At 43.9% G+C, this 22,046-nt stretch overlaps 1 protein-coding gene across 7 annotated transcripts in view; it reads left to right on the top strand.

Annotated features, from left to right (window-relative positions):
* The window catches only part of GRK5 (G protein-coupled receptor kinase 5), a 229,624-nt gene extending 207,780 nt beyond the window's left edge, over positions 1-21,844 (top strand). For 5 of the 7 annotated variants that reach the window (XM_048857809.2, XM_048857811.2, XM_075131058.1 and 2 more), the window contains 5 exons: positions 6,077-6,214; positions 9,813-9,950; positions 11,283-11,414; positions 13,293-13,361; positions 20,897-21,844. In XM_048857809.2, coding sequence (XP_048713766.1) covers positions 6,077-6,214; positions 9,813-9,950; positions 11,283-11,414; positions 13,293-13,361; positions 20,897-20,992 — 573 coding nt within the window. In that variant the 3' untranslated portion in view covers positions 20,993-21,844. Of the gene's footprint in view, positions 1-6,076; positions 6,215-9,812; positions 9,951-11,282; positions 11,415-13,292; positions 13,902-20,896 lie in introns of all 7 variants that reach the window. The other 2 variants (XR_012669420.1, XR_007357634.2) reach the window with 2 other exon arrangements.
* The last annotated feature ends 202 nt before the right edge of the window (positions 21,845-22,046 follow it).

Here is a 22,046-nt window from a genome sequence, read left to right as displayed (position 1 = left end):
ATGTGCACAGTGTCTTATTTTTCTAACCGTAATAAAGTTAGTTAAAACAAAGTCTCTCCTTTGGGTGCTGGTTTCCATTTTGAGACCAAAATTAATCTAATGGGCCCCCTTATATTAATTGACCTAACGGGTGTTGTGACTCTCCTTGTGCTGTTTCCCCACCCTGCTCAGCATTTTCCATATTATCCCATAAATTGCTTCCCTTATTCCTGTCATTTTAAGATGGAAAGGCTTTTTTTTTGTCATGTGGTATGATATGAATCTGACAGACTGAATCTCCTAACACATATTTAATCCATAAATGTATAAGGGGGTTGTGGGTTGATTGATTTAACAATCCCTGCTCCAGTTGTTTCTTTTCCTGTAGAGGGGAAAACTACACAAAAAATGTCTCTGACATTACAGAGTTGGAATCCCTAACTGAGATCTGAATTTGTGACATCAAAGGATCAGAGAATCCTTTGTACCAAAGTATGGAGCATTAGCAGTAGTGTGACATTGCCATTTCAGACCACTTTGTGATAGCCCTATGCTGGTGATTGTAAATCACTGTGGATTAAATGCTGCCCTCACTTACACCCTTGCCATCCCACTTTGTGCCTGTGTCATCCTGATGGAAAGTATTGCTGCTTAGGATCAACTTCACTGGTTGGCGTGAGGGTCTCTAGGAGATCTTCTGACTTGTAGCTCTGTTCATAGACGATAGGCTCTGAATTAGATTAAAGTACGATTGCTCCAGTCCTTTGGCTAATGTCCCAAGAGGCCTTGCCATCAGTAGTGATGCATTCGCTTTTGCTGTGCCTTATTCATATTAAATGCATCTTTTGCAAATTTAACATTTAAAAAGAAAACCCTCTGCAAACTATAGAGACAGCTCAAAATACACAGTCATCATCTCCGTTCCTGGTCATGTCTACATGAGATGGACATTTCAGTCTCATATCCAGGCTGACTATTGCTAAAGCCCACTGGAGCTTCAGCAAGCAGGAGGACCTGTCAATGCCTGTGGAGTAGTGGGCCACCTCCTTCTACAAAACTCCCCAGTCCACTCTGCTTCCTGCCAGCAGCAGCAGATAAGGAGTCTCCTACTTCACCTGAGCTACAGAGCATTGGAAAGTCCTTACAGAATTTCCATATGGCTCCAGGTTTGTCCCTGCTGGGACTCATGGACTCTTTAAGAAGTTTGCTCAGCAGCATACAGGCCTCAGGCAAAGGCAGAGAGATGAGTGCTGGTTCCTTGTAGCTGAGCCAGACAGGAGAATCTTGCCCTTTCTGTGTCCAGGTGGAGTTCCCCCCAGCAAGTGCATTCTCCTCTCAAACAGACCCCACTGCACCAACAGAAGCAGCTTCCAGGCAGTGGCCCCAGCTGGAGGAACAGTTGTTGGCACTTCAGATCCAGGCTCAGTGTGTCTTGTGAGGCAGTGTCTCAACAGTGGCCAGACAGTTGTGCAGTGACCAGTGGTTTCAGCCAACTCCCAGCTGCCTGCTCCACCTATGCCTCCGCAGCCAGAAGCAGCGATACACCAGCTGCCAACTCCATTCATGCTCCAAAGACCGGCTTCCGCATCAAAGGTTGTTGCAAATTGGCTCCTGGACACCGCTGAGGCACTCAGGTCTCCCCACCCAGTCCCACCCAGCTTCAGCCAACACACCCTGTGACCGCATGTACCAAACAGCAGCCTGAACATTTTCTGCCAGACGAGGATCAATTCCCAGATTGAGTTAATATCCCCAGCCAGCCCAGAGGTTGAAGCTCTGCAAGGACTATTGGAAACTATAATAAAGCAATGCGGCCCTTTTGTCTTCCCTCCATCCTGAGAAAGAGCTGCAGGCATCTTCTGTCTAACACAGGCTGCTCCAATTCTACCCCTGCCCACTGCATCTCTCAGTTGTCAGCAGTGCTAGCCCTGAAAGCTTCTGAACATCAGTAAAACATTTTCCAGGAAAAAGTCAGCCAAAGTAAAGCCCAAGAATGAGCAGAAACTTAAGAGTAAAAGAGAGCCTTCTGTGCTGAGATTTCTCCTCTCATAGGACGACAGGACCCTTCAGCATAAAGGCAGGAAGTGGATGTGGTCTTTTTCCTCTCTGCCCAGGAGCTACAGAAACTGGCTGGAGAAAAGTCGGACTCAGATGGGAAACTCTTTAGACCATCAACCTCAGTGAGCTTTCCCTATAAAGGGTGGAATTTAGAAACCTGCTGTGGTTAAAAAAACACAAATGCAGAGAAACATGCCCCAAGACATCCCAGTTCACAGTCTCATGCAAGCCATCAAAAGCAAAACTTCCTTCCTGCCCTTCATCTGAGCAAGGCAAGTTGTCTGATTTTGATCCAGTGGAAGAGTGCCAGAAAAGATTCTTTCCCCTGGACTGTTTCAGCATGATATTGTACCAGGTAACCGTTGAACCTTGATCACTTGAACCTACTGTGCACATAGAATGGTGAGACAACAAATAGATGCTGTCCTTCAAACCCCCTCCACCACCTCAAAAGAGCTTTGAAGGTGATTAGATTGAGAGGAGCTAATAAATAAGTCTGAGGCTCATTAAGCTGTCTCAAAGGTTCCATGCAGTCCCAGTGCCAAAATCAGCCTGTCACCATCCCAAAGGTTAACACTGTCTTTGGTGACCTTGTGAATTAATTGGTCATCATTTTGGGGGGTGATTGCCAGATTCAGTCTTCCTGGCAAGGCAGTTACACCTCTGCCACACTAAAATTCTGCTGATTCGGCATCTCTTACTTGAGCTGTTCAGTTGTGTATCGGCTCCCTCTCAGAGGCTAAGGACCAGGAGCCAGTGGCTTTGATATCAGACTTGTCCCTGGATACTCTTTGTGACTAGGTTTGTGACAAGCCATTTATGGATCAGGCAGTGGAAGGCAAACCACCAAATTGTTGGTGTCATGCAGGGAGCAAACTGGAGAAGCCTTAGGAAATGTTATCCTATAAGCCAAGGATGAGCGTGAGAAACCCCTGTCATTAGCCAGGCACCCAAGGAGAGATTACAAACCTTCCATCAGGAGCAAACAGTCCTTTCAGCTTCTGCAGCTGAGACCATCACTCAGACAGAGGACACTGGAACACATCACGGCTAGGCATGACATCTCCAGACAACCCTCCCACTACAGCAAGGATGCCTGATTCCCCATCTTCCTTCCCCAGACCTGAGGTGCTGTGATCCCTGTGGGCATCCTCCGATTCTCAGTCCAATGGGCTGTATGGTAAAATTCAGCAGATCTTCCCTTTCTCTCACAGAGTGATTTGTCCCCTTCCTAGCTCTTGGAACATGGTAAAGCCCAAGCAGATGATGGAGGCTATATCCCCATTTGCTGATTATTGAGGCTCTTGGATCAGTACTAAGGCTGGAGAGATGACTAGTGATTTGTTCACATTGTTCCCCAGGCAGCAGAGCTAACTTGGGTTCCAAGACCCTGAACATCACAGTTCAAAATGGAGACCTGGAAGTCCAAGTCCACCATGGCTGCCATTTCTCAAGGTGATTTGTTAGCCTCAGCAAGACCTGTCTACATGTCCAGCCCTTGGGGTTTTACTGCAGTAGGACTCCCTCTGTAGGAATGGCATAGTTGGAGATGATAAAGAAAGGCCTGGTGGTTTTTCTTCTCTGAGCATCCAGGCTTGCCATTCCAGCCCTTCCTAGGGTTGGAGTTCCAGCAACCCTTCAGTTCAGAGGAAGATGTGATTGTTGTGCTGCACAGAGAGGTGAAATACAGGAAGGGAACTACTACTCCTTGTTTCATCTTTGGAAGCAGTGTCCCCAGAGAGGTTCTCAGACACGGAGCCATGTCCCTGCTGATCATCTGCCTCCTTAGGGGGCAGAACCCACTAGGAATGGTCTGCTTGAATACTCAGAAGAGGCAAATGAATCACACAGTGCTAGTGAGTCTGTTTGGCTGGGGGTTTGCCTACTTACTCAGCCATGTTTTTCTGATGCTTTTGAAAGTGTAATGCTGCTCACATACTAGATGTTTGCTATGTACTTGCTGCAATTAGCTTTTCCTCTGTTGCCCCCTGGTGGATTGAGATGTTCTAAGAACAGCTGAGCTGTGTGAACTATTAGCTGTACCCTCCTGTATAATAATTTCCCTCTATATTGAGAATGAAGCTGTATTTCTTTCTCTCCCATCCTACGTTTTTTCTTCCTTTTCTCAGTGCTTGGAGAGAAGGAGGGAGTACCCCTTATACGCCTTGCTGCTAATGCATGATAGAGTCCTTTTTAACCTAAGGCTTTTGCTAGCCTGACTTGTCCGTGTAGCGTATGTCTTGGCTGCCTTTTTGGAATCAGACTGCCACGGGAGAGTCTTTAGTTAAAACTCTCCGGTCAGATATTCCCCATATGGTATTCCCCTGACTCTAGTAAGTATCCCCTTCTCATTTAAAAGGGCAGGTTTTTTATTTTCTCCCCAGTCTTTCAGCATTAGAAACCAGCATTTGCTAGAGAAGATATGCTAACAGATCTAACTTTAATCTTTTTGTAAAATCAGTTGATTTTATTGCGTATTTATTTTCCTTTGACTTATCAAGGGGAAGTATTTTTCACTATATGAGTCAACTGCAGTGTCAGTTTATTATGAGTTGTGGCTCATGTTTCACTGTTTTGGCTAAAAATGCCTGCATGCAAGAAAAAAACACTTAAACTGAATGAAGACAACCCCTCCCCCACAAACCTTTCAGGCCACTGTCAGTTTTACGGTTCAGGAGAATGTCAGAAATTTGTGATACAGTAGCGACATATAAAATTGTCTGTAATTGGCATAGGCTGATGCACAAAGGTCGTCATTACATACATAGCTCTGCCTTTCTTTCAATGCTAAAAAAAATAAAAATTAGTTTGAGTAAACACTGTGTCATTGGCTTGTTCTAATTGATTACGGGTACTTGATTTAAAAGGATTAGGCACCAAAATATCTCACTCATTGAACTAACTCCCCAGACCAATTATCAGAAATATAGAGGCCTCCCCATGGACTCTGGTTCTAACACACATGTCTCTGTGGTTATCTTCCTGTGCATGTTTATCTAATTTACCAATTATGCTGAGTTCAGTCAATCCCCATTGCCTTGTTAAGGATCCCTGTGAGCAGAGAGGAAATCTCTGCAGTCAAACTGATTCTTCTGTCGACTTCTCCAGATCTCCTCCAGGGTTGCAAGTGAGCTTCCCTCAGCCCATTATAAGATGCCTGAATTCAGGATTTAGGAACAGATGTAGCAGTGCAGAGATGGTGTCTTGTGGTGCCCTTTAAAAATCTAGGCTTGGGCTGATGGAGGTTAGACACGGTGCCAATGCTGACACATATTGGATCTTCAGCTGGTGTAAATCAATGTAGAGCTCCATTGACAAAACTCCCATTGACGTCAGTGGGAGCAGGAATGGGCCCAGTAGGTTTAGTAACGAAAAAAATGTGATTTAAAAGTTCAGTGTTATGTGCTATACTGGAAAGTGTTGCATTGGGTAGGGATAAACAGGCCAAAGTAACAAAGGAGCATCATTCCAACAACAGTAGCTTGAGAACGAGCATTCAGAGAATATGTGGGACTATAGGGCATATGTCAAACCTCCTCTTCTCTCAGCTACCCATTGAAAATAAGTGGGAGGAGACTATAGGATAGAGGACAACACTATTGAGATTTCAGAGTAACAGCCATGTTAGTCTGTATTCGCAAAAAGAAAAGGAGTACTTGTGGCACCTTAGAGACTAACCAATTTATTTGAGCATGAGCTTTCGTGAGCTACAGCTCACGTCATCGGATGCCGATGAACTGAGCTGTAGCTCACGAAAGCTTATGCTCAAATAAATTGGTTAGTCTCTAAGGTGCCACAAGTACTCCTTTACTATTGAAATTGTAATCTTTGAGGCAGATCATTGTCTATATGTTTGAACAATGCCTAGAACAATGGAGTCCTGACCTGTTTAGCCTTTAGGCTCTGCCACAATGTAAATGTTAAGTCATGATAATTCTCCTGTTCCTACGCCCCTATTCAAGCACAAACAGTTGGAAAAATATCATCGTAGGGCTATTGCTTTTCAGACTTTCTTACAATTTTGCCTGGTCTGTTTCAGCTACTAACCAAAGATGTGAAGCAGAGACTGGGATGTCAGGGGGAAGGTGCAGTGGAAGTGAAGAAGCACCCATTCTTCAAGAGCATGAACTTCAAACGATTAGAAGCAGGAATGTTGGACCCCCCCTTTGTCCCTGATGTGAGTAGCATATGGTAGAGAAAATCCCGCTTGACTGGATCTAGAGAGAATATATTGCATGCACCCCTTCTTTAGATGTCTTTCTAAAACGACTGTTCCCTTATATTTCCCATAGCTGGCAATGACTTGTTTCATTTCTTTTTCGGATAAGGATGGTGAACCGGTTTAAATAAAACCCTTTCCCGAGCCCCAAACTTAAACGCAACCTTTTCTTAGGTTCTAAAAGAACTCCTTTTATTTCTCCCCTGTTTTTGTGCCTTGTGAGTGCCTCCAGCTGGCACCAGCCCTCCTGCAAGTAGCAGACAATTCATAGGGAAGCATATTTTCACAGAATTCCCAGTCCAGTTTTGGAGACATAAGTGATTCAGAAAGCTCAGCTAAGCATGTATGTATATTTGTACAGAGAGGGAGAATGGTCCAGTCTTAGGCAAGGTAAGTTCAGTTCTCTACTCCAGGGGTTCTCAACTGCGACCCCCTTCGGACAACAAAAATTACTACACAACTCCAGGAGGGGGCCAAAGCCGAAGCCCAAGGGCTTCAGCCCCAGGCAGGGGGCCTGTAACCTGAGCCCTGTCACCCTCAGGCTTCAGGTTCAGCCCTGGGTAGTGGGGCTTGGGCTTTAGCTTTGGGCCCCAGCAAGTCTAACAGCAGCCCTGGTGAACCCATTAAAACAGGGTCGTGACCCACTTTGGGGTCCCAACCCACAGTCTGAGAACCGCTGCTCTACTCCACCAGAGACTTCCTGGTTGACCTGGGGCAGGTATCTTACATTCTCTGGGCCTCAGTTCCCACCTGTAAAATGGGAATAGTCGCACTGCTCTACATCAGAGGGGTGATGTGAGAATAAATACATTATAGATTGTGAGCTGCTCAGATATGACAGTAATGAGGGCTATTTAAGCACCTTAGTTAGATACGCTTTAGGTTAAACCACAAAATCTGGACCCAGAATTCAAACAGCCCAATGTTCTGATCTGGGGGAATAAGTCTGGCCCATTATAAAGACATCTGTTGTTTGAAAAAATTCAGAATTAGGTTCAGGTATCAAACACCCACCAATGTTTGTGTTTCTCTAGTGCTTATTTGAAATAGATCCCAACTGTGATCCTCCCCTTGAGGTTTGCCCATCACTATTGCATATACTCAAGGTCAGTATTGTAGTGACAGTAATAAAACTTTCAAAGCCCTTTGTAGTATATATCTCCTCCCCAGCGGCAAATTAACGCCTAGGCCAACAAGGCCGAGGCCTAGGGCGGCAAATTTGCAGGGGCGGCAAATTTATAATAGCAGCCAGAGGCAAAGCCAACCAGAGCAGCTAAAGTAAACTTTTGTAGCTTTTAAACCACTTTGGTTTGATTGAGTTCGCAGCAATGCAAACCAGAGCTGCCAAACTGTTACTTTCCCTAATATGTTAAAACGACAATGTTTACTTAGAGCCATATGGGGACTTTAAGGCTAGAAGGCCTAGCCAGATAGACAGGCTTGGAAGAGGAAAATAACCATGGAACTCTGTGCACGGGGAGGAGCAGTGGCGGATTAATGATTTTGCCCTAGGCCCAGAAATAATTGCCACCCCCCCCACCCCCCCCGCAGCTCACCTCTGCTCCTTCCCCACTCCCTTCCTGCCCCTATTGGTCCCCTTCCCCAAATCCCCGCCCCAGCCCCGCCTCCTCTCCTGAGTGCACCGCGTTCCCCCCCTTTCCCCCTCCTTCACGAACCTGTTTCGTGCACAAGCACTGGCAGGGAGCGGGGAGAAGCAGGACCTGGCGGCGCGCTCAGGGGAGGAGGCGGAGTGGAGGTGAGCTGCGGGGGGGGTGGCAATTATTTCTGGGCCTAGGGCAAAATCATTAATCCGCTACTGCTCCTCCCCATGCACAGAGTTCCATGGTTATTTTCCTCTTCCAAGCCTGTCTATCTGGCTAGGCCTTCTAGCCTTAAAGTCCCCATATGGCTCTAAGTAAACATTGTCGTTTTAACATATTAGGGAAAGTAACAATTTGGCAGCTCTGGTTTGCATTGCTGCAAACTCAATCAAACCAAAGTGGTTTAAAAGCTACAAAAGTTTACTTTAGCTGCTCTGGTTGGCTTTGCAGTTTACTATGTAGCCTCATTATTCCTGCCAATTAGCCCAGAGTGTTATGACCTGCTTCAGTGGGAAGAAATAGGAGACAAACTAGTGTTTCTTTCTCCTGAAGAAAATTAGAAAATTCTGGACTCAAATATGGGATCAGCTAGAGCCTACTGAAAGCTTAATTGTGGTATGTAATGGCTAGAGGGCATCTATTATCCATGTGTTTGCTAAAGTAGAGGCTCATAATTTTTTGCCTCATTAAGGGCAGCCTGGCAATTTATTGGTAACTCAAGAGCTGCATCTGAGCTAGATAATTCAGCACTCACAGAACTCTCTTCATTCATAGATCTCAAAGCACTTTACAAAGAGAGGTATAGTATTGTTATAACCGTTTGACAGAGAGGGTAACTGAAGCACAGAGAGGTTAATTGACTTTCCCAAGGTCACACTGTCAGGAATGGAGGTGGGAAGAGAACCCACATCTCCCATTCTGCCACTGGACCACACAGCACGCAGAGAATACAGATTCCAGCATGTAGCACTTCATTTTGATTAATTTGGCCAGACTGCTCAGTTGCATGCTGGGATCTCTAGGCTTTGCAAGCCACACTTACGCTATCTTCCTTAACATGGAAGTGGATCATGTTGTAGAATTCGGTGGGTTACACTAGTCCTGCAAGCTGCATCTTGGTTATGCCCTTATTAAAGGGTAACTTTGTGCAGCTAGGGTAGGTTCTATGGACATGCAATGAGTCCATGTTAAGTAACCACTAGGGAGTATTTCTGTTTTCTGTTCAATATGGCTGACTACTGGTGTGTTAGCTGAGGAAAATGTCTCTTCAAAGTGACGTAGCAGTCATTCCAGAGAGCTAAGAACGATAATAAAATAGTTCAAGGTATTTGACTTTGCATCTGTAGAAATACAGCAGTGAAAATTGTAGCAGTTCATAGGAATGGCTCTAGAGAGCTTCCAATGGCTGAGAAAGAGCTGAGCTATTAACACAAACAACAGAAAAACTCCAAACCTCTTCTGTGTTCTTTAGCATTTAGTACAAATTCCTTTAAAGCTTCAAGCTTGCAAACTCCACAGCTGGCTGAGGAGAATGAGACTTCCATCTGGGGCAGACAGAGCCATCCCAGGTGTGCATTTTGTACAGATTTTCTAGTCTTTGAATGGCCTGTGTGTGTCCCCCTCTCTAAAAGAAAACAGTGCTTCTATTTTTTTTATCCTTTTTTTTACCTTATCTTATTTTTTCTGTCCTCGTCACATCACCTCTTAGCCATGTGCTACATGGATGACTAAAGCCCACTATGGTTCTGCTGATGCTGTAAGGACTTCAAAGTGGAAGCTTTAAATGCTTAAAGCAAGTCAGCCTGTGACGATAAACACATGGGCAGAGCAAGTATAGGAAGGCAGGATGTGGCTAGTTGCTTGTGGTCAGACATTCTCACTTGAATGTGTGTGTGAATAAAGGCACGTGTCCAGACTCAAAGACATTTTCTCTCCTACTTTTTCTCCCGAGACAGCCCAGAGCCGTGTACTGCAAGGATGTGTTAGACATCGAGCAATTCTCCACAGTGAAAGGGGTAAACCTGGACCAAACAGATGATGATTTCTATTCCAAGTTTTCCACAGGATCCGTATCTATTCCATGGCAGAATGAGGTAAGGGTACATCATGATCATATCACCCCAATGCAATCTCTAACCCAGGCTGCTTAAGAGCAGTTGTATGCTTCCAGTAATGTATACCCACTGGGTAACTTGCCAGACTCTAATGCATTCATAAGTTACAAACGCACTCTTTCAAGATCTATAAAGTACCACAGATGTCAGGTTCAGGTGACTGTATCTGCAGATTCTGCAGATTTGTATAAATTGGCAAGGGTTCTCCTGTACTTCCTCCTGCTGGTCTCCATAGAGATGTTCTGATAACGGCTCTAAAGAACTTCCGCGGAATGGATTTCTGCCTTAATGTGGCTCTCTATCCGTGACACTCATCTCATTCATTATTTTGTATCTGATGGGCCCCAGCTGCTGCATTTGAGTCTGGATCTGAACTTTTCTGAAGTGCCAGGGTTTTTGATTGGGGGATTTGTTCTGCCTGCGGTAGAAACAGAGCCAGCTGTAAAGTTCAGATCCAAGTATAAACTTCCCCATAGTTTATGGGGGCTCAAAACTGGCCTTTTGGGTTCAGGCCAATCCGTATTTTATATTCTCCAATGTAGAAAAGAAAAACAATGCAAAATTGAATGGGGCATTCTCTTAGTAAGACGTATTGGAATAGTGCAGAAGCTTATACATTAGAGATTGAAGCCATCTGTTAGGTTATATTGCCAGTACAGAGAGGGGTTCAGCTATTACTCGAACACAATATACTTTCCCCATTCAAACCCTTGATGGCAAAAGATGCTTTTTACACTGTATTGATTCCTTGGCATGCTGACAGCACCTCATGGGAGGTGATGAATATGGTGAGAAAGCTGACTAAACTGCCTTGCTGTTTTGAACAGTGAGACTCTTCCTCGAGGTGGCTACGGTCAGGTCATCTTGGGCTGACAGCATCAGCGGTCAGAACTGCTTAGTTATGGAAGCTCCCAGTGAAACTGAAAGTGGTGTTTTGGTTGTGACGTTAACTCTGATTTTCCCACTCTAGGGCCTTAGAGTTACTCAGTTCAATTTAACAAGCCATCAGAAGACTGTACACCTTCAGACCCATCTCTGCTACTACATCCACAGTAAACTGCCTAACAATAATAGCCAGAGAAGTGTTCTGTTGCTGATTGGCCCTTTTTGGTTCCTACACCTCCTGTCACATCTTGTCCCTCTTTAGTCTGTAAGCTCTTTAGGGAAGGGACTGTCTTTTATTTCATGCTTGTACAACTCTTAGCATAATGGGGCCCCTGATCCTGACTGGGGCATCTGGAGTTTCTTGTAATATTAATAAATAATAGTAATAATGCATCATCTCTTTTTATTCTTTCTGTGTTTTACCAGATGATAGAAACAGAGTGTTTTAAAGAACTAAATGTATTTGGACCAAATGGTACTATTTCACCAGACCTAAACAAAAGCTACCCCCCCGAGCCACCCAAGAAAGGATTACTACATAGAATATTTAAACGTCAGGTGAGATCTTAAATGTAACAGAAAGAGCCTCTCTGAGCATAGGTGCCGACTTTGTGGGTGCTCTGGGGCTGGAGCACCCCTTGGGGGAAAAATGGTGCGTGCTGAGCCAGCACGCCACCAGCAGTCCCCCTATCAATCCCCCTTCCCCTCCCTCCCTCCCACCTGCCTGCCAGCGGGCCCCTCTCTCCCCGCAGCTCCCGCCTGCTGCAATCAGCTGTTTCACAGTGTGCAGAAGTCTGAGGGGTGAGGGGGGAAGGAGCGAGGACACAACACGTGCGGGGTGGAGGGTGGAAGTGGGTGGGAAGAGGTGGGGTAAGGGCAGGAAGAGTGGGGCCTGGGGTGGGGCCGGGAGTCGAGCACTCTCTGGCACTTTGCAAAGTCGGCGCCTATGTCTCCGAGTCCTGATGAACTTTCCTGTGTGATATGTATGCTGCCCTTATGGTATGTCCATCGTGAGAGAGACATGAAATGCCAGGGAAGGTTTGTTCTCACAGTTTCCTTGTAATTTTCTGAAGATTCTGTATGTTCAGGTGGTTCAAATAAGTGTCTGCACCTAGGAGTTCTTATTTGACTCAGTACTTCCAACTTTCTAAGACCTGGCCATAGCTAGTCTGATATTTATTAGGGCTGGTTGAAATGTTTCCATCTAAGCTGTTTTTTTTAATGGAAAATTGGGTTTGTAAGTTACATGATTGTGTGGGTGAGAGAGAAAATTGTCTGCTTTTCATGGAAAATGTCAATTTTTCATTAAATAAACGAATGCCCAGACCATAGGAGATGTTGTCCGACCAGGGAATCTGGCCCATAGAGGAGAATGGGAGCATGAGGCATCTGAAATGCAACTCTCAAAGGGGCATCACAGCAACATTTCCAAATCCAAGTATTTTGGGGGTTGGCTGAAATATTTCAGTTTTTGATATTTTGCTGAAAAATCTGAATTTTCTGCAGAAAATAATCCCATTTCCTGACCAGCTCTGTTGTTTATCATGTTCCCCTCAACAGGCTGCAGGTAGTTTAGGCTGGAATTTAGCAAGGACACCTTCTACTCCGGACATTGGTCTCAGTCCCACCCTCACAGGCTCTTAGTAACCCCTGGCTCAGCACCTATGTCCAACAAAGGGCAGCTCTGCCATCCCTGCTGATTCCTTTGTGTCCAGGGCTACTGGGGACTGTCCATGAAAAGATCACCTGCTAAGAATGGGGCATTAGCAAAGCTGGCTGCCAGGCTGGGAGAACTAGTCATGCTAATGAACCCAAACCCTGCTGCTCCCTCCCAAAACAAGCACCTCCTCTCTCTCTCCACCTGGCCTCCCTGCTGCATGAGTGGAGCTCACGACTGAGACTTGGTTTTCTTATTTTACAGTGGTGCATGCGCAGCACTGTGTCTTCTTTGCACTGGAGTATGCTGTGCCCCCGGGTGCCATTCCTAACACTTCTTGCTGTGCTGGCTCTGACAGACCTACCCATCATCCCTATTTAAGAGTGACAGGCCTTATTTTTTAGAACCATATTGACCACTTTTACACATAACATTTTGAACCCAGCATATTACACTGGAGTTACAAGGCATGTCTCCCTAAATGTTAGCAGGTATGCTCTGAGGAAGACAAAGCTTAGGAGGCCAGAACGGTTTGTGCTGTATTGAATTGACTCCTCTAACGTGTATCCTCTGCTCTGTGTCTCTGGAGAGCTCCCATGGTTCTCCTGACCCATGGAAAATAAGGGCAAGCACGCTTCATAATTTTTATTTCAGTAAATCTTCACAATGTTACAAGACCAGAAGTAGGCGGGATAATATGACACGACCAAAATGTGAGACAGATGGGAGGACTGGGATGTTTGGGGGATATAAATATAATTGTTTTCTCCTTTCTCCAGCATCAAAACAATTCAAAGAGTTCACCGAATTCAAAGGCGAGTTTAAATCACCACATAAATTCAAACCATGTAAGTTCAAACTCCACCGGAAGCAGCTAGTTTGAACTCAACTTTCATGAAACAACGTGTTGCATCCTTCCACTATAATCTATGGAGCTTCTAAGGATGAGAGAGCATCCACCGTTGAGTTAAAAAATAAATGATCTCCCAGCAATGGAGATATTCTATCCATTCCTTCCAGTGGAGCCTCACATTTTATGAAGAAATTTCCACTCAGGTCTGTTTTTGGAGGTGGCACTCAAGATGGTGTGAATCAGATTTGTCTATTTAGAACATTGCAATAGAAATTCAACGAACATGACTACTTGCACGTATTTAAATAGCATCATACTAGAACTGAATTTTGTCTTTATTATTTTTAAAGAAAAGTTTTGTAAATTTCTCTATTGTCTCAGTTTACATTTTGTACATTTGTATTTAAATGAAAGTCAGACTTTGGGGTGTATATTTTCTGAGCAGCAGCTGTAAAGCCATGTGTTTTAAGACTTTTTTTTAAAAGAAATGTGACTCAAGACTTCCAGAGCCTCAAATGAGAAATCGTTCTTTTTAGTAAGTGTAGAAAATTATTCATATTTCACTTTATCAAGTTGGTTTTACTGACATGCATTTTTATGGCACAGTTTATTCTTAATTATTTTACATCTGTATATTTGGCTTACAGCAACACTGCATACATTTTTCCTCTTTCTTGGTTTGTAAAGTCTTGTGTTAAATGCTAAAATACGTAGTCAAGACTTTGCCGCATCTAAGAATACTATTTGCTATGTCTGAAGTTCGTAATGTCATGGGACCAGCACTGTTGAGATTTGCACTTATTTTTGTTGTTAGATCATCACAATATTATTGTTTTTAATGGAACCCTGTTTTAAGCCCTCCTCCTTTTCAAACTTTTTTTACTATTGCTAATGAGAGAAAGAACAAATGTTAGCAAGGGGAGATAAGAAAGGCAAGTTGTCCTCAGTTCTTCAAAGGCCTGAAATCCTGCACCCATTAAAAATAACAGCAAAGCTCCCATTGATTTCAATGATACAGGATCAGGCCACAAGTGAGAGGCTTTTACAACAGTTACTTATGTCACAGAGCTACCAGGAGATTGACTCAATAGCCCTGTCTGTGCTGGTCAGGGAAGCTATAGAGGACAGAACCAAGCCAGGAAGGTTCAGCTCTGGATCTCAACTTGTTCACATCCATTATATCCATTCCGACCCATGTCCACTGTCAAGTGAGCTGTTCTAGAGCCCTTAGGCTGTATGGCTCCTTTTCTGGCCCCCTCAACCGGTGATGAAACGACTGTCCCAGTACAGAGAGTTAGCCGAGTTCAGTGCCCATTGTAAAACAGTATCATTTGCTCTTTTTTGATTCCACAATGCATCATCTCAGGCTACCCCAAATCATTGTTTAAAACAATTGTCCCACTGGTATAGATGGGCTCAGTCATGTTCAATATCCATACTATGAACCAGTTAACAAAAGCATACTATATGCTAGGAGTGTATCTATTCTCAAACATGCCATGTAGGACATCAAGTGTCAAACACAGCTTCACCCATTTCAATGGATATTGGGAAACATTTGCCCCACTGGTGTAGACAGAATCTGCTGAATTCAACATTTGCTGTAAAATAGTTTGGTTGACCATGTTTTTTTACAATGGTTGCTGAATTGATTGAGTTTTCCTAAACCTTTGGGACAACTGATGCCTGACATGTCATGTCTAAGAATTAAACCATTACGCTAAGGTTAGACCAGGTCTGTGCTGCCCAGGGAAACTGGGTTAGCATCTTTCTAGCAAGAATTACATGTATGTTTAATTAGCCATAAGGAACAGGTTACTTAGAGAGCTTCTGGAATCCCCATCATTGGAGGCTTTTAAGAACAGGTGAGACAAACACCTGTCAGGGATGGCTTAGATATATTTAATCCTGCCTCAGTATGGGAGGATAGACTAGATGACTTCTTGAAGTCCTTTCCAGCCCTGCATTTCTTTGATTAGACTGGTGTGCACAGGCACCGACTTACTAATGTGCCAGGGGTACTCGACCCCCGGCTCTGCCCCAGGCCCCACCCCCACTCTACCCCTTCCTCCTGGGCCCCACCCTGCCTCTTCCTGCCTGCATTCCACCCACACCCCACTTCTTCCTGCCCCATTCCGCCCCCTCCCCCCCAGCACGCTGAGCCCTTGCTCTTCCTCCCTGTCCCCGCAGCCTCCTGCACACCGCAAAATAGCTGATCGCGGCAGGCAGGAGGCGCGGGGAAGGTGGGGGAGGTGCTGATCAGCGGGGCCAGCTGGCAGGTGGCAAACACTGGGGGGGCAGGGGCTGATAAGGGGGCTTCCGGTAGATGCTCAGCACCCACCATTTTTTCCTTGTGGGTGCTCCAGCCCCAGAGCACCCACAGAGTCGGCGCCTATGCTGATGTGAAACTGGTTTCCTTGGCCAACACAGAAAGAGCAACAGAGTACATGAGGTTTTTTTACAGGAAAAGCCATGAATGATAAGGACTCAAAATAAAGTAAGTTCTAGAACAGGGATCGGCAACCTTTGGCACAAGGCCCACCAGGGTAAGAGCCCCCTGGCTGGCTTGTTTACCTGCCGCATCTGCAGATTCGGCTGATCGCGGCTCCCACTGGCCGTGGTTCGCCGCTCCAGGCCAATGGGGGCTGCGGAAAGTGGCGCGGGCCGAGGGATGTGCTGGCCGTGGCTTCCCGCAGCCCCCATTGGCCTGGAGCGGTGAACCGCGGCCAGTGGGAGCCGCGATCAGCTGAATCTGCAGATGCAGCAGGTAAACAAACCGGCCCGGGGCCCTCTGGGGGCTTACCCTGGTGGGCCGCATGCCAAAGGTTGCCGATCCCTGTTCTAGAACAACTTAAGGTCAGTAAGGGTCAGAGAACAGGGTCAGAAAAATTTAATTTTTGTAAATTAGCTGATGGAGAAAGAAATGGAGATATTGGGCTATGTATGTATGTACTGGGCTGATGTGCGTTTGTTATGGAGTACAGAATGCCAAGAAGCCAAGACACCCCGTAGGTCAACTAATAAGGTTGTAGGTTCTCTCAGTCACTTGGAGAGATACAGGTAATTAAGACCGTGTTGTAAACAATCCAAAACAGTAATGAAAAATGGTCTCCCTTTTCCTTCTGACTGATGTTCTGGGAAGACACGGTGGCACAGAGGGTGTTTACCCCTCACTTTATCCATGCAAAGATCCAACAGGGAGAATGCCAGCAGTTTCAGCTGCGTTAGTGATGCCACTGCAGATTTGAGCAGAGGTGAAAGAATGTGGAGAAGCGAATGCTGAGAATTTGGACTAATTATGTCTCCAGTTTAGTTGTAATACTTCCAACTCACTAGTAGGCGTGAGAAGAGAGAAGTACTGTGTGAGTGAAACTCTCCATTTATGTTCTGACGCAAGCCCCCTGAAGTCAGCGGGAATCTGTGCGCTTACTGTAGTGGGCTTTGTGTTAGGCCCCTTATGCAAAGTTTGCGTTCTGTGGATGGCCTTGCATGGGCCCTCTGCATCAGGGTGGATTTCCCCCAATTTCAAGAAATGTAGGTGAGAATTCGAAGAGGAACCTCAGTATCTCTGGGGCTTAACGTAGGGCTCACTGTTTCAGTACCAGTGTGCATGAGAAGCTTTGTATGTAGAACTTTCCTTGCTTTGCCTAGAATATCCTTATGGGGAAACAGTTTTTCAAAGGGAAAGGCTGATGTTCACGTGCCAGAACTACACTCAGATTCATCTGTGTGCGCAGTATGTCAGTGCTCTCTCAAACCGGTTAATTCATAAGCACAAATGCAAAGCAAAGGGAGCACTGAGTGGTAGATAGAGCATGGTCCTAGGTTCTGTTTTGAGTTCTGCTACTCCCTCATTTTGTAGCATTATAGAGGCACCTATCTCCCATTAGAAGAATGTGGATAATAATGTTTGCCTGCCGCCTGGGGTGGGGCAGGGGTTGTGAGGCTTAAATCATGAATATGTGTAAAGTGCGATGAGGCTCTTGGATAAAAGTCATTATAAGAGTCACATATTAATATTCATCATTAAACGTGGGTGAGTGCAGAGCGTATGCATGAGGAGCTCATTCGCTGCCTTTTTAACCATTTGGTCCATGAAGACTCCATTTTCTTTTGTTGTTGTTTTAACACTCCACATTTAGATTAGAGATGAAAAACCTAATTACAGTGAACCCTCCCTTGAAGGCTGTTTGTTAAGGCTAAATGACCAATTGATAACCCTGGCTCGAAGGAACATCATGGGTAGCCACAACACTGCCAGTCAATACCAGTCTTGACCACCCGTCCTGTGAGTCTCCTGAACAGCGCTTGCCTACTATGTCCAACTGAGCAGTATTTTGTGTTAAATAACCTACTTGAGACTCGGCTGAGAACACACTGTGCTCGCATTCACTTGTGTGATCCAGTAAAAATTGGAACACAGATATCTATGGATGGAACTTTAGTGAACCAATTTGTTGCACAACCTAACTCCCCCAAATACATGGAGCCTGGTTCTCAGAGGTGATGAATACTCACAATTCAATCTGAAGTCAATGAGAGCTGTGGGGGTTCGGCACCTCTGAAAACCAGGCCTATAACATGGGGGGGAGGGATAGCTCAGTGGTTTGCGCGTTGGCCTGCTAAACCCAGGGTTGTGAGTTCAATCCTTGAGGGAGCCATTTAGGGATCTGGGGCAAAAATTGGGGATTGGTCCTGCTTTGAGCAAGGGGTTGGACTAGATGACCTCCTGAGGTCCCTTTCAGCCCTGATCTTCAATGATTGTATAATTTCTTTATACTACTTTGGATAGAGCATACTGCTAGCAAGAGAGTGTTTAGTACTCTGAATCATAATGAATAGCTCTGAGATGGGTTTGCACATAGCAAAAGAGTAGAAAGAAATAGTTATTTCATAGTTTTCCAGCACAAGATTCATTTAATCTGTTATCATTCCAATTAGAGCAAAGATCCTTTTGGGAAGTGCACAAGATTCGAGCTGGTTGAATTATTTGTATGAGTAGACTGTTGAGCAAATTTAGCTCTTCAAATGTTTGGAAAACATTTACAAAGTGATTCTGAATTCTGCAACTGGATTTATTTTTAAGTCTTCTCCAGATAGGCTGAAAATTACTCATCAGTCTATGGGTTCTTCATTAACTTTCCAGTTCAATGATTGTTTGAGTTGTGTGTGAAGGAGTCACATGGCATTTTTTCTGCTTTCTGCTTGGATGATTGAAACTTCTGAAACATGAAAATAATAGCAAATACATATTTTTGAGTCTGCACATATAACCTTGTTCATGTGAAAATAAGGGTGTTCGTGCACAAACAGCTATTCCTAAGACATGTGTGAACAAAAACCTGTCCATGCAAATGAAAAAACGCACAAAACTGGTCAAACCAAGCAGCCAATAGGAATTCAAATGAAAGTTAGTGAACACCGTTCTTGCAGTGCTGAATCAGATCTACATAATATAGATATTTAGAGGAATTTGTTCAATTGACTCTCTGTTTTTCATAGAAAATTTGGAATGTTTTTAAGAAATCTTTGAAGTCACTTGTGATCATTCCCCTCCCCGGGTAACTGTGTCCAATTTCATTGTAAGAAACATGTAGCCAAACTTTGCTGATTGATTGGTATCTTACCGGATACAGATGCTTTTTTCTTCTTCTTCAGAGTATACATAGAATAGAACACACAATATCCAGCAGGGACTATTTTTGTTAAGCCAACTCTCATGTTTCCAAGCTAGATCCAACTGGCATCTTTACTTTTTCCACCCAAGTCTCACATTTCAAAGTCAGTTGCTATTATCCTTTTCAGTAGAGAAGTCTCAGATAAACAAACTTCTGTAGTACAAACAAAATAAGCAGAAACAGGGAGATACAGTATCTATGAATTCCTAAGTACAGTTTGAGAACTAGGTTAGTGTGTGGGTATGTTCATGTGAAAGGTTCTCTTCTTTAAGTTCACAAATTCTTGTTGTTCAAAGTTTGTAAGGCTCCCTCCCACATGTTAAATATGTTGATCAAAATGAAATGGCTCATCAGCTGCTCCTGAGCATTATCTAAACAGCGCTGGAAAAGTTGGACTTCTCTTTGCTTTGAAAAGTTGGACTTCTCTTCGCCCGGGGCTAGTCTGCTTTTCCAGGCAGGGATCATGTCTTTCTGTGTGTTTAAACAGCACCTAGCACAATGGGACCCGGTCCTGCTTGTGGCCTTGGGCTGCTACTTTAATTTAAATAACAGCATTAATAAGTGCCTAGGTGCCCATTTCACCAAAACATCACTGGCACATTTGAAGGCCCTTAAAACTGGGAGGCCAAGGAGTGAATGGACGCAGAGATTGACCTGCCCTCATCCTGGGAGATGGTCCTGGTCTATCCCAGACCGGGTTGAGAACCATTAGCAGGGAAGTGCAAGAGAAGCTGTGGCTAAACAGAGCTATCAGTTTGAGACCTCTCACAAGCACTAACTCCACCTATCTAAAAAATAATGATAGCGATGAGTGTCCTTAGGCTAAAGCCGAGGAAACAGGGTTAAATCCTATTCATTCCAAATTCTCATGTGTCAGGAGGACAGCAACCTCCTTTAGCGAGAACAACTATTAGCTTTTATGCAGTGCTGTAAGAGAATGTTTAAAGCCAGCCAACAGCAGTCTGTACTAATAGCCCCTCTACTCTGCAGTAATACAAATATCAGCTGCCATGCTGGGGTCTGTTACTGCAGAATACTATCAGATGTTTTTTATAAAGGAAGAGCCATACGCTGAGAGACTCTTAAACAATGTATTACTTATATTGGCAGTGGCAGAGTGATTTTTGATTTAAGATGATCTCCTTGTGTCTGGCTCAGGTTTCCCCTGTTTGTTTGTTTATACTTGGAGTCAGGAGTGCTGGGTTCTATCCCTAAGCCAGCCACTGATTCTCTGTCTTGCCCGTGGCAACAAAATTAACCTATGCGCATCTCAGCTTCCCTGGTCTGATAAAAGGAGTAATGAAACCTAGCCACCTTTGGAAAGCACTCAGAAGTCTCTAGACCAAAAAAAAAAAATGCTAAGTATCAATATTAATTGTTTTTTATTTGAATGAATTGAGCCTCATCTAGCAGCTCTTACCTATGTAACTTCAGTGAGACGACTCACGTAAATAAGGGTTCATGATTTTTTTCGAATAGTTTGTCCTAGTTCCTTTGAGATGCTGAGATTTTATGCACTTTGCTTCAGCAGCGAGACCTCCTGCAGAGCTAACAGTATAGACTTTAAAGTGTTCGTTTCCTTGTTTCAGAGCTAATCAGTAATAGCAATCATTCAAGATCCTCCCCTTTTTATATTAAAAACAAATGTCTATGAGGGAGGGGACAAAAAATAATCACCAGTTAAACTTCAAAATCTCTCTTTGCCTGCTGAACAGTTGTTCCACATGTGACAGAATTCCTAGATACTGAATAACTGAAATGCTGTGTTAAATCAGAATGATGCATGTTGGACAAACGTTGGGAAAACTCACTGGCCCATCTATGAAAACTAAAGAGATTATCACATTTCTAGGATCAAAGGACTTCAAAAGGGAATCCCAGGCGTTCTGGAAATCAAATGGCCCCCAAGGAACCATCACTACCAGGAAAGAAGAAACATGTCAGATAGTGCCTGGATTATAAATGTATTTTCCATTCTTGTCATTCCACAGCTGTTCAGTGTGTTTATTAACCAGTCCATGTGAGTTATATTGTATGTGTTGAGTGCAATCTCCTTTGATTGCACTTTTTAAATACTGGACACTCATCTAAAAGACTCAACTTTTTGCCTTTCCTTTGAAGGTGGAGGATGTAAAAACTTCATTTTGCATTTCCAAGCAATGTAGATAGATCTAAAAATTTCATGAACCATCTTGTATTTGCCCATATCTGACTAATGATTAAATTGTAAAACTGCAGAGTTTCATATTACGACTAGTCTTTTCACCTGCTTCGAAAATTAAAATTCACATTTGGTATTAACACACACACACACAGAGTAGTATTCTGATCTAATTTGAAAAGCATATCCAGGAATAAATGTTTTTAAGCACTGCTAATATTGTAGTCTCTGTAAGGGGAACAGACACTTCTAAAGAAATGTTAAAGTTGTCTTTCATAATTCAGTCAACAAATCAGTTTTGTAATAAATTAAAGCAGATGTTCTCAATTAGAAGAACTAGTGGCTGTTGACATTGTACACACACAAAAAATCATTCTAGTATCCAAAGGGTTTTTTGTTGTTGTTTTATTACAGGGAGATTCTAACATTGTTTTATGAAACTAGTTTCATTTTGAGGTTATTACTGAAGATAATGGCTTCTGTGTTCTATGGCTGCTTGAATTCTTCGTACATAATGTCTAATAATGTCACAGTGCTGCTGTATCTAGATCAAACCACTGTTTTGTTTTGGTTTTGTTTGGGGATTTTTTTAGAAAAATAAATTCTTTAATTTAAATACATTAAAATTACTCATTCTGATCCATTTTTCCTCTTTTTTTTTAATTGGACATAAGCCCATATTGCGCCAGATAATGCTTCATCTGAAGTTCATGGGAGTGTTACCATTGCTTTCAGCGGGAGCAGGATCATTGTTGGGACATCTGCTGCCTTTATATGTCTTATTATAATATTTTCTGTCACATCACCTCTCCAGCTAGTAGATCTACCATAGGTCAGAATC

The sequence above is a fragment of the Caretta caretta genome, chromosome 7, assembly GCF_965140235.1.
Source record: "Caretta caretta isolate rCarCar2 chromosome 7, rCarCar1.hap1, whole genome shotgun sequence".
Classification (NCBI taxonomy): Eukaryota; Metazoa; Chordata; order Testudines; family Cheloniidae; genus Caretta; species Caretta caretta.
The sequence above is the reverse complement of the archived record's forward strand: the minus strand, read 5'-3'. Positions and strand labels throughout refer to the sequence as shown.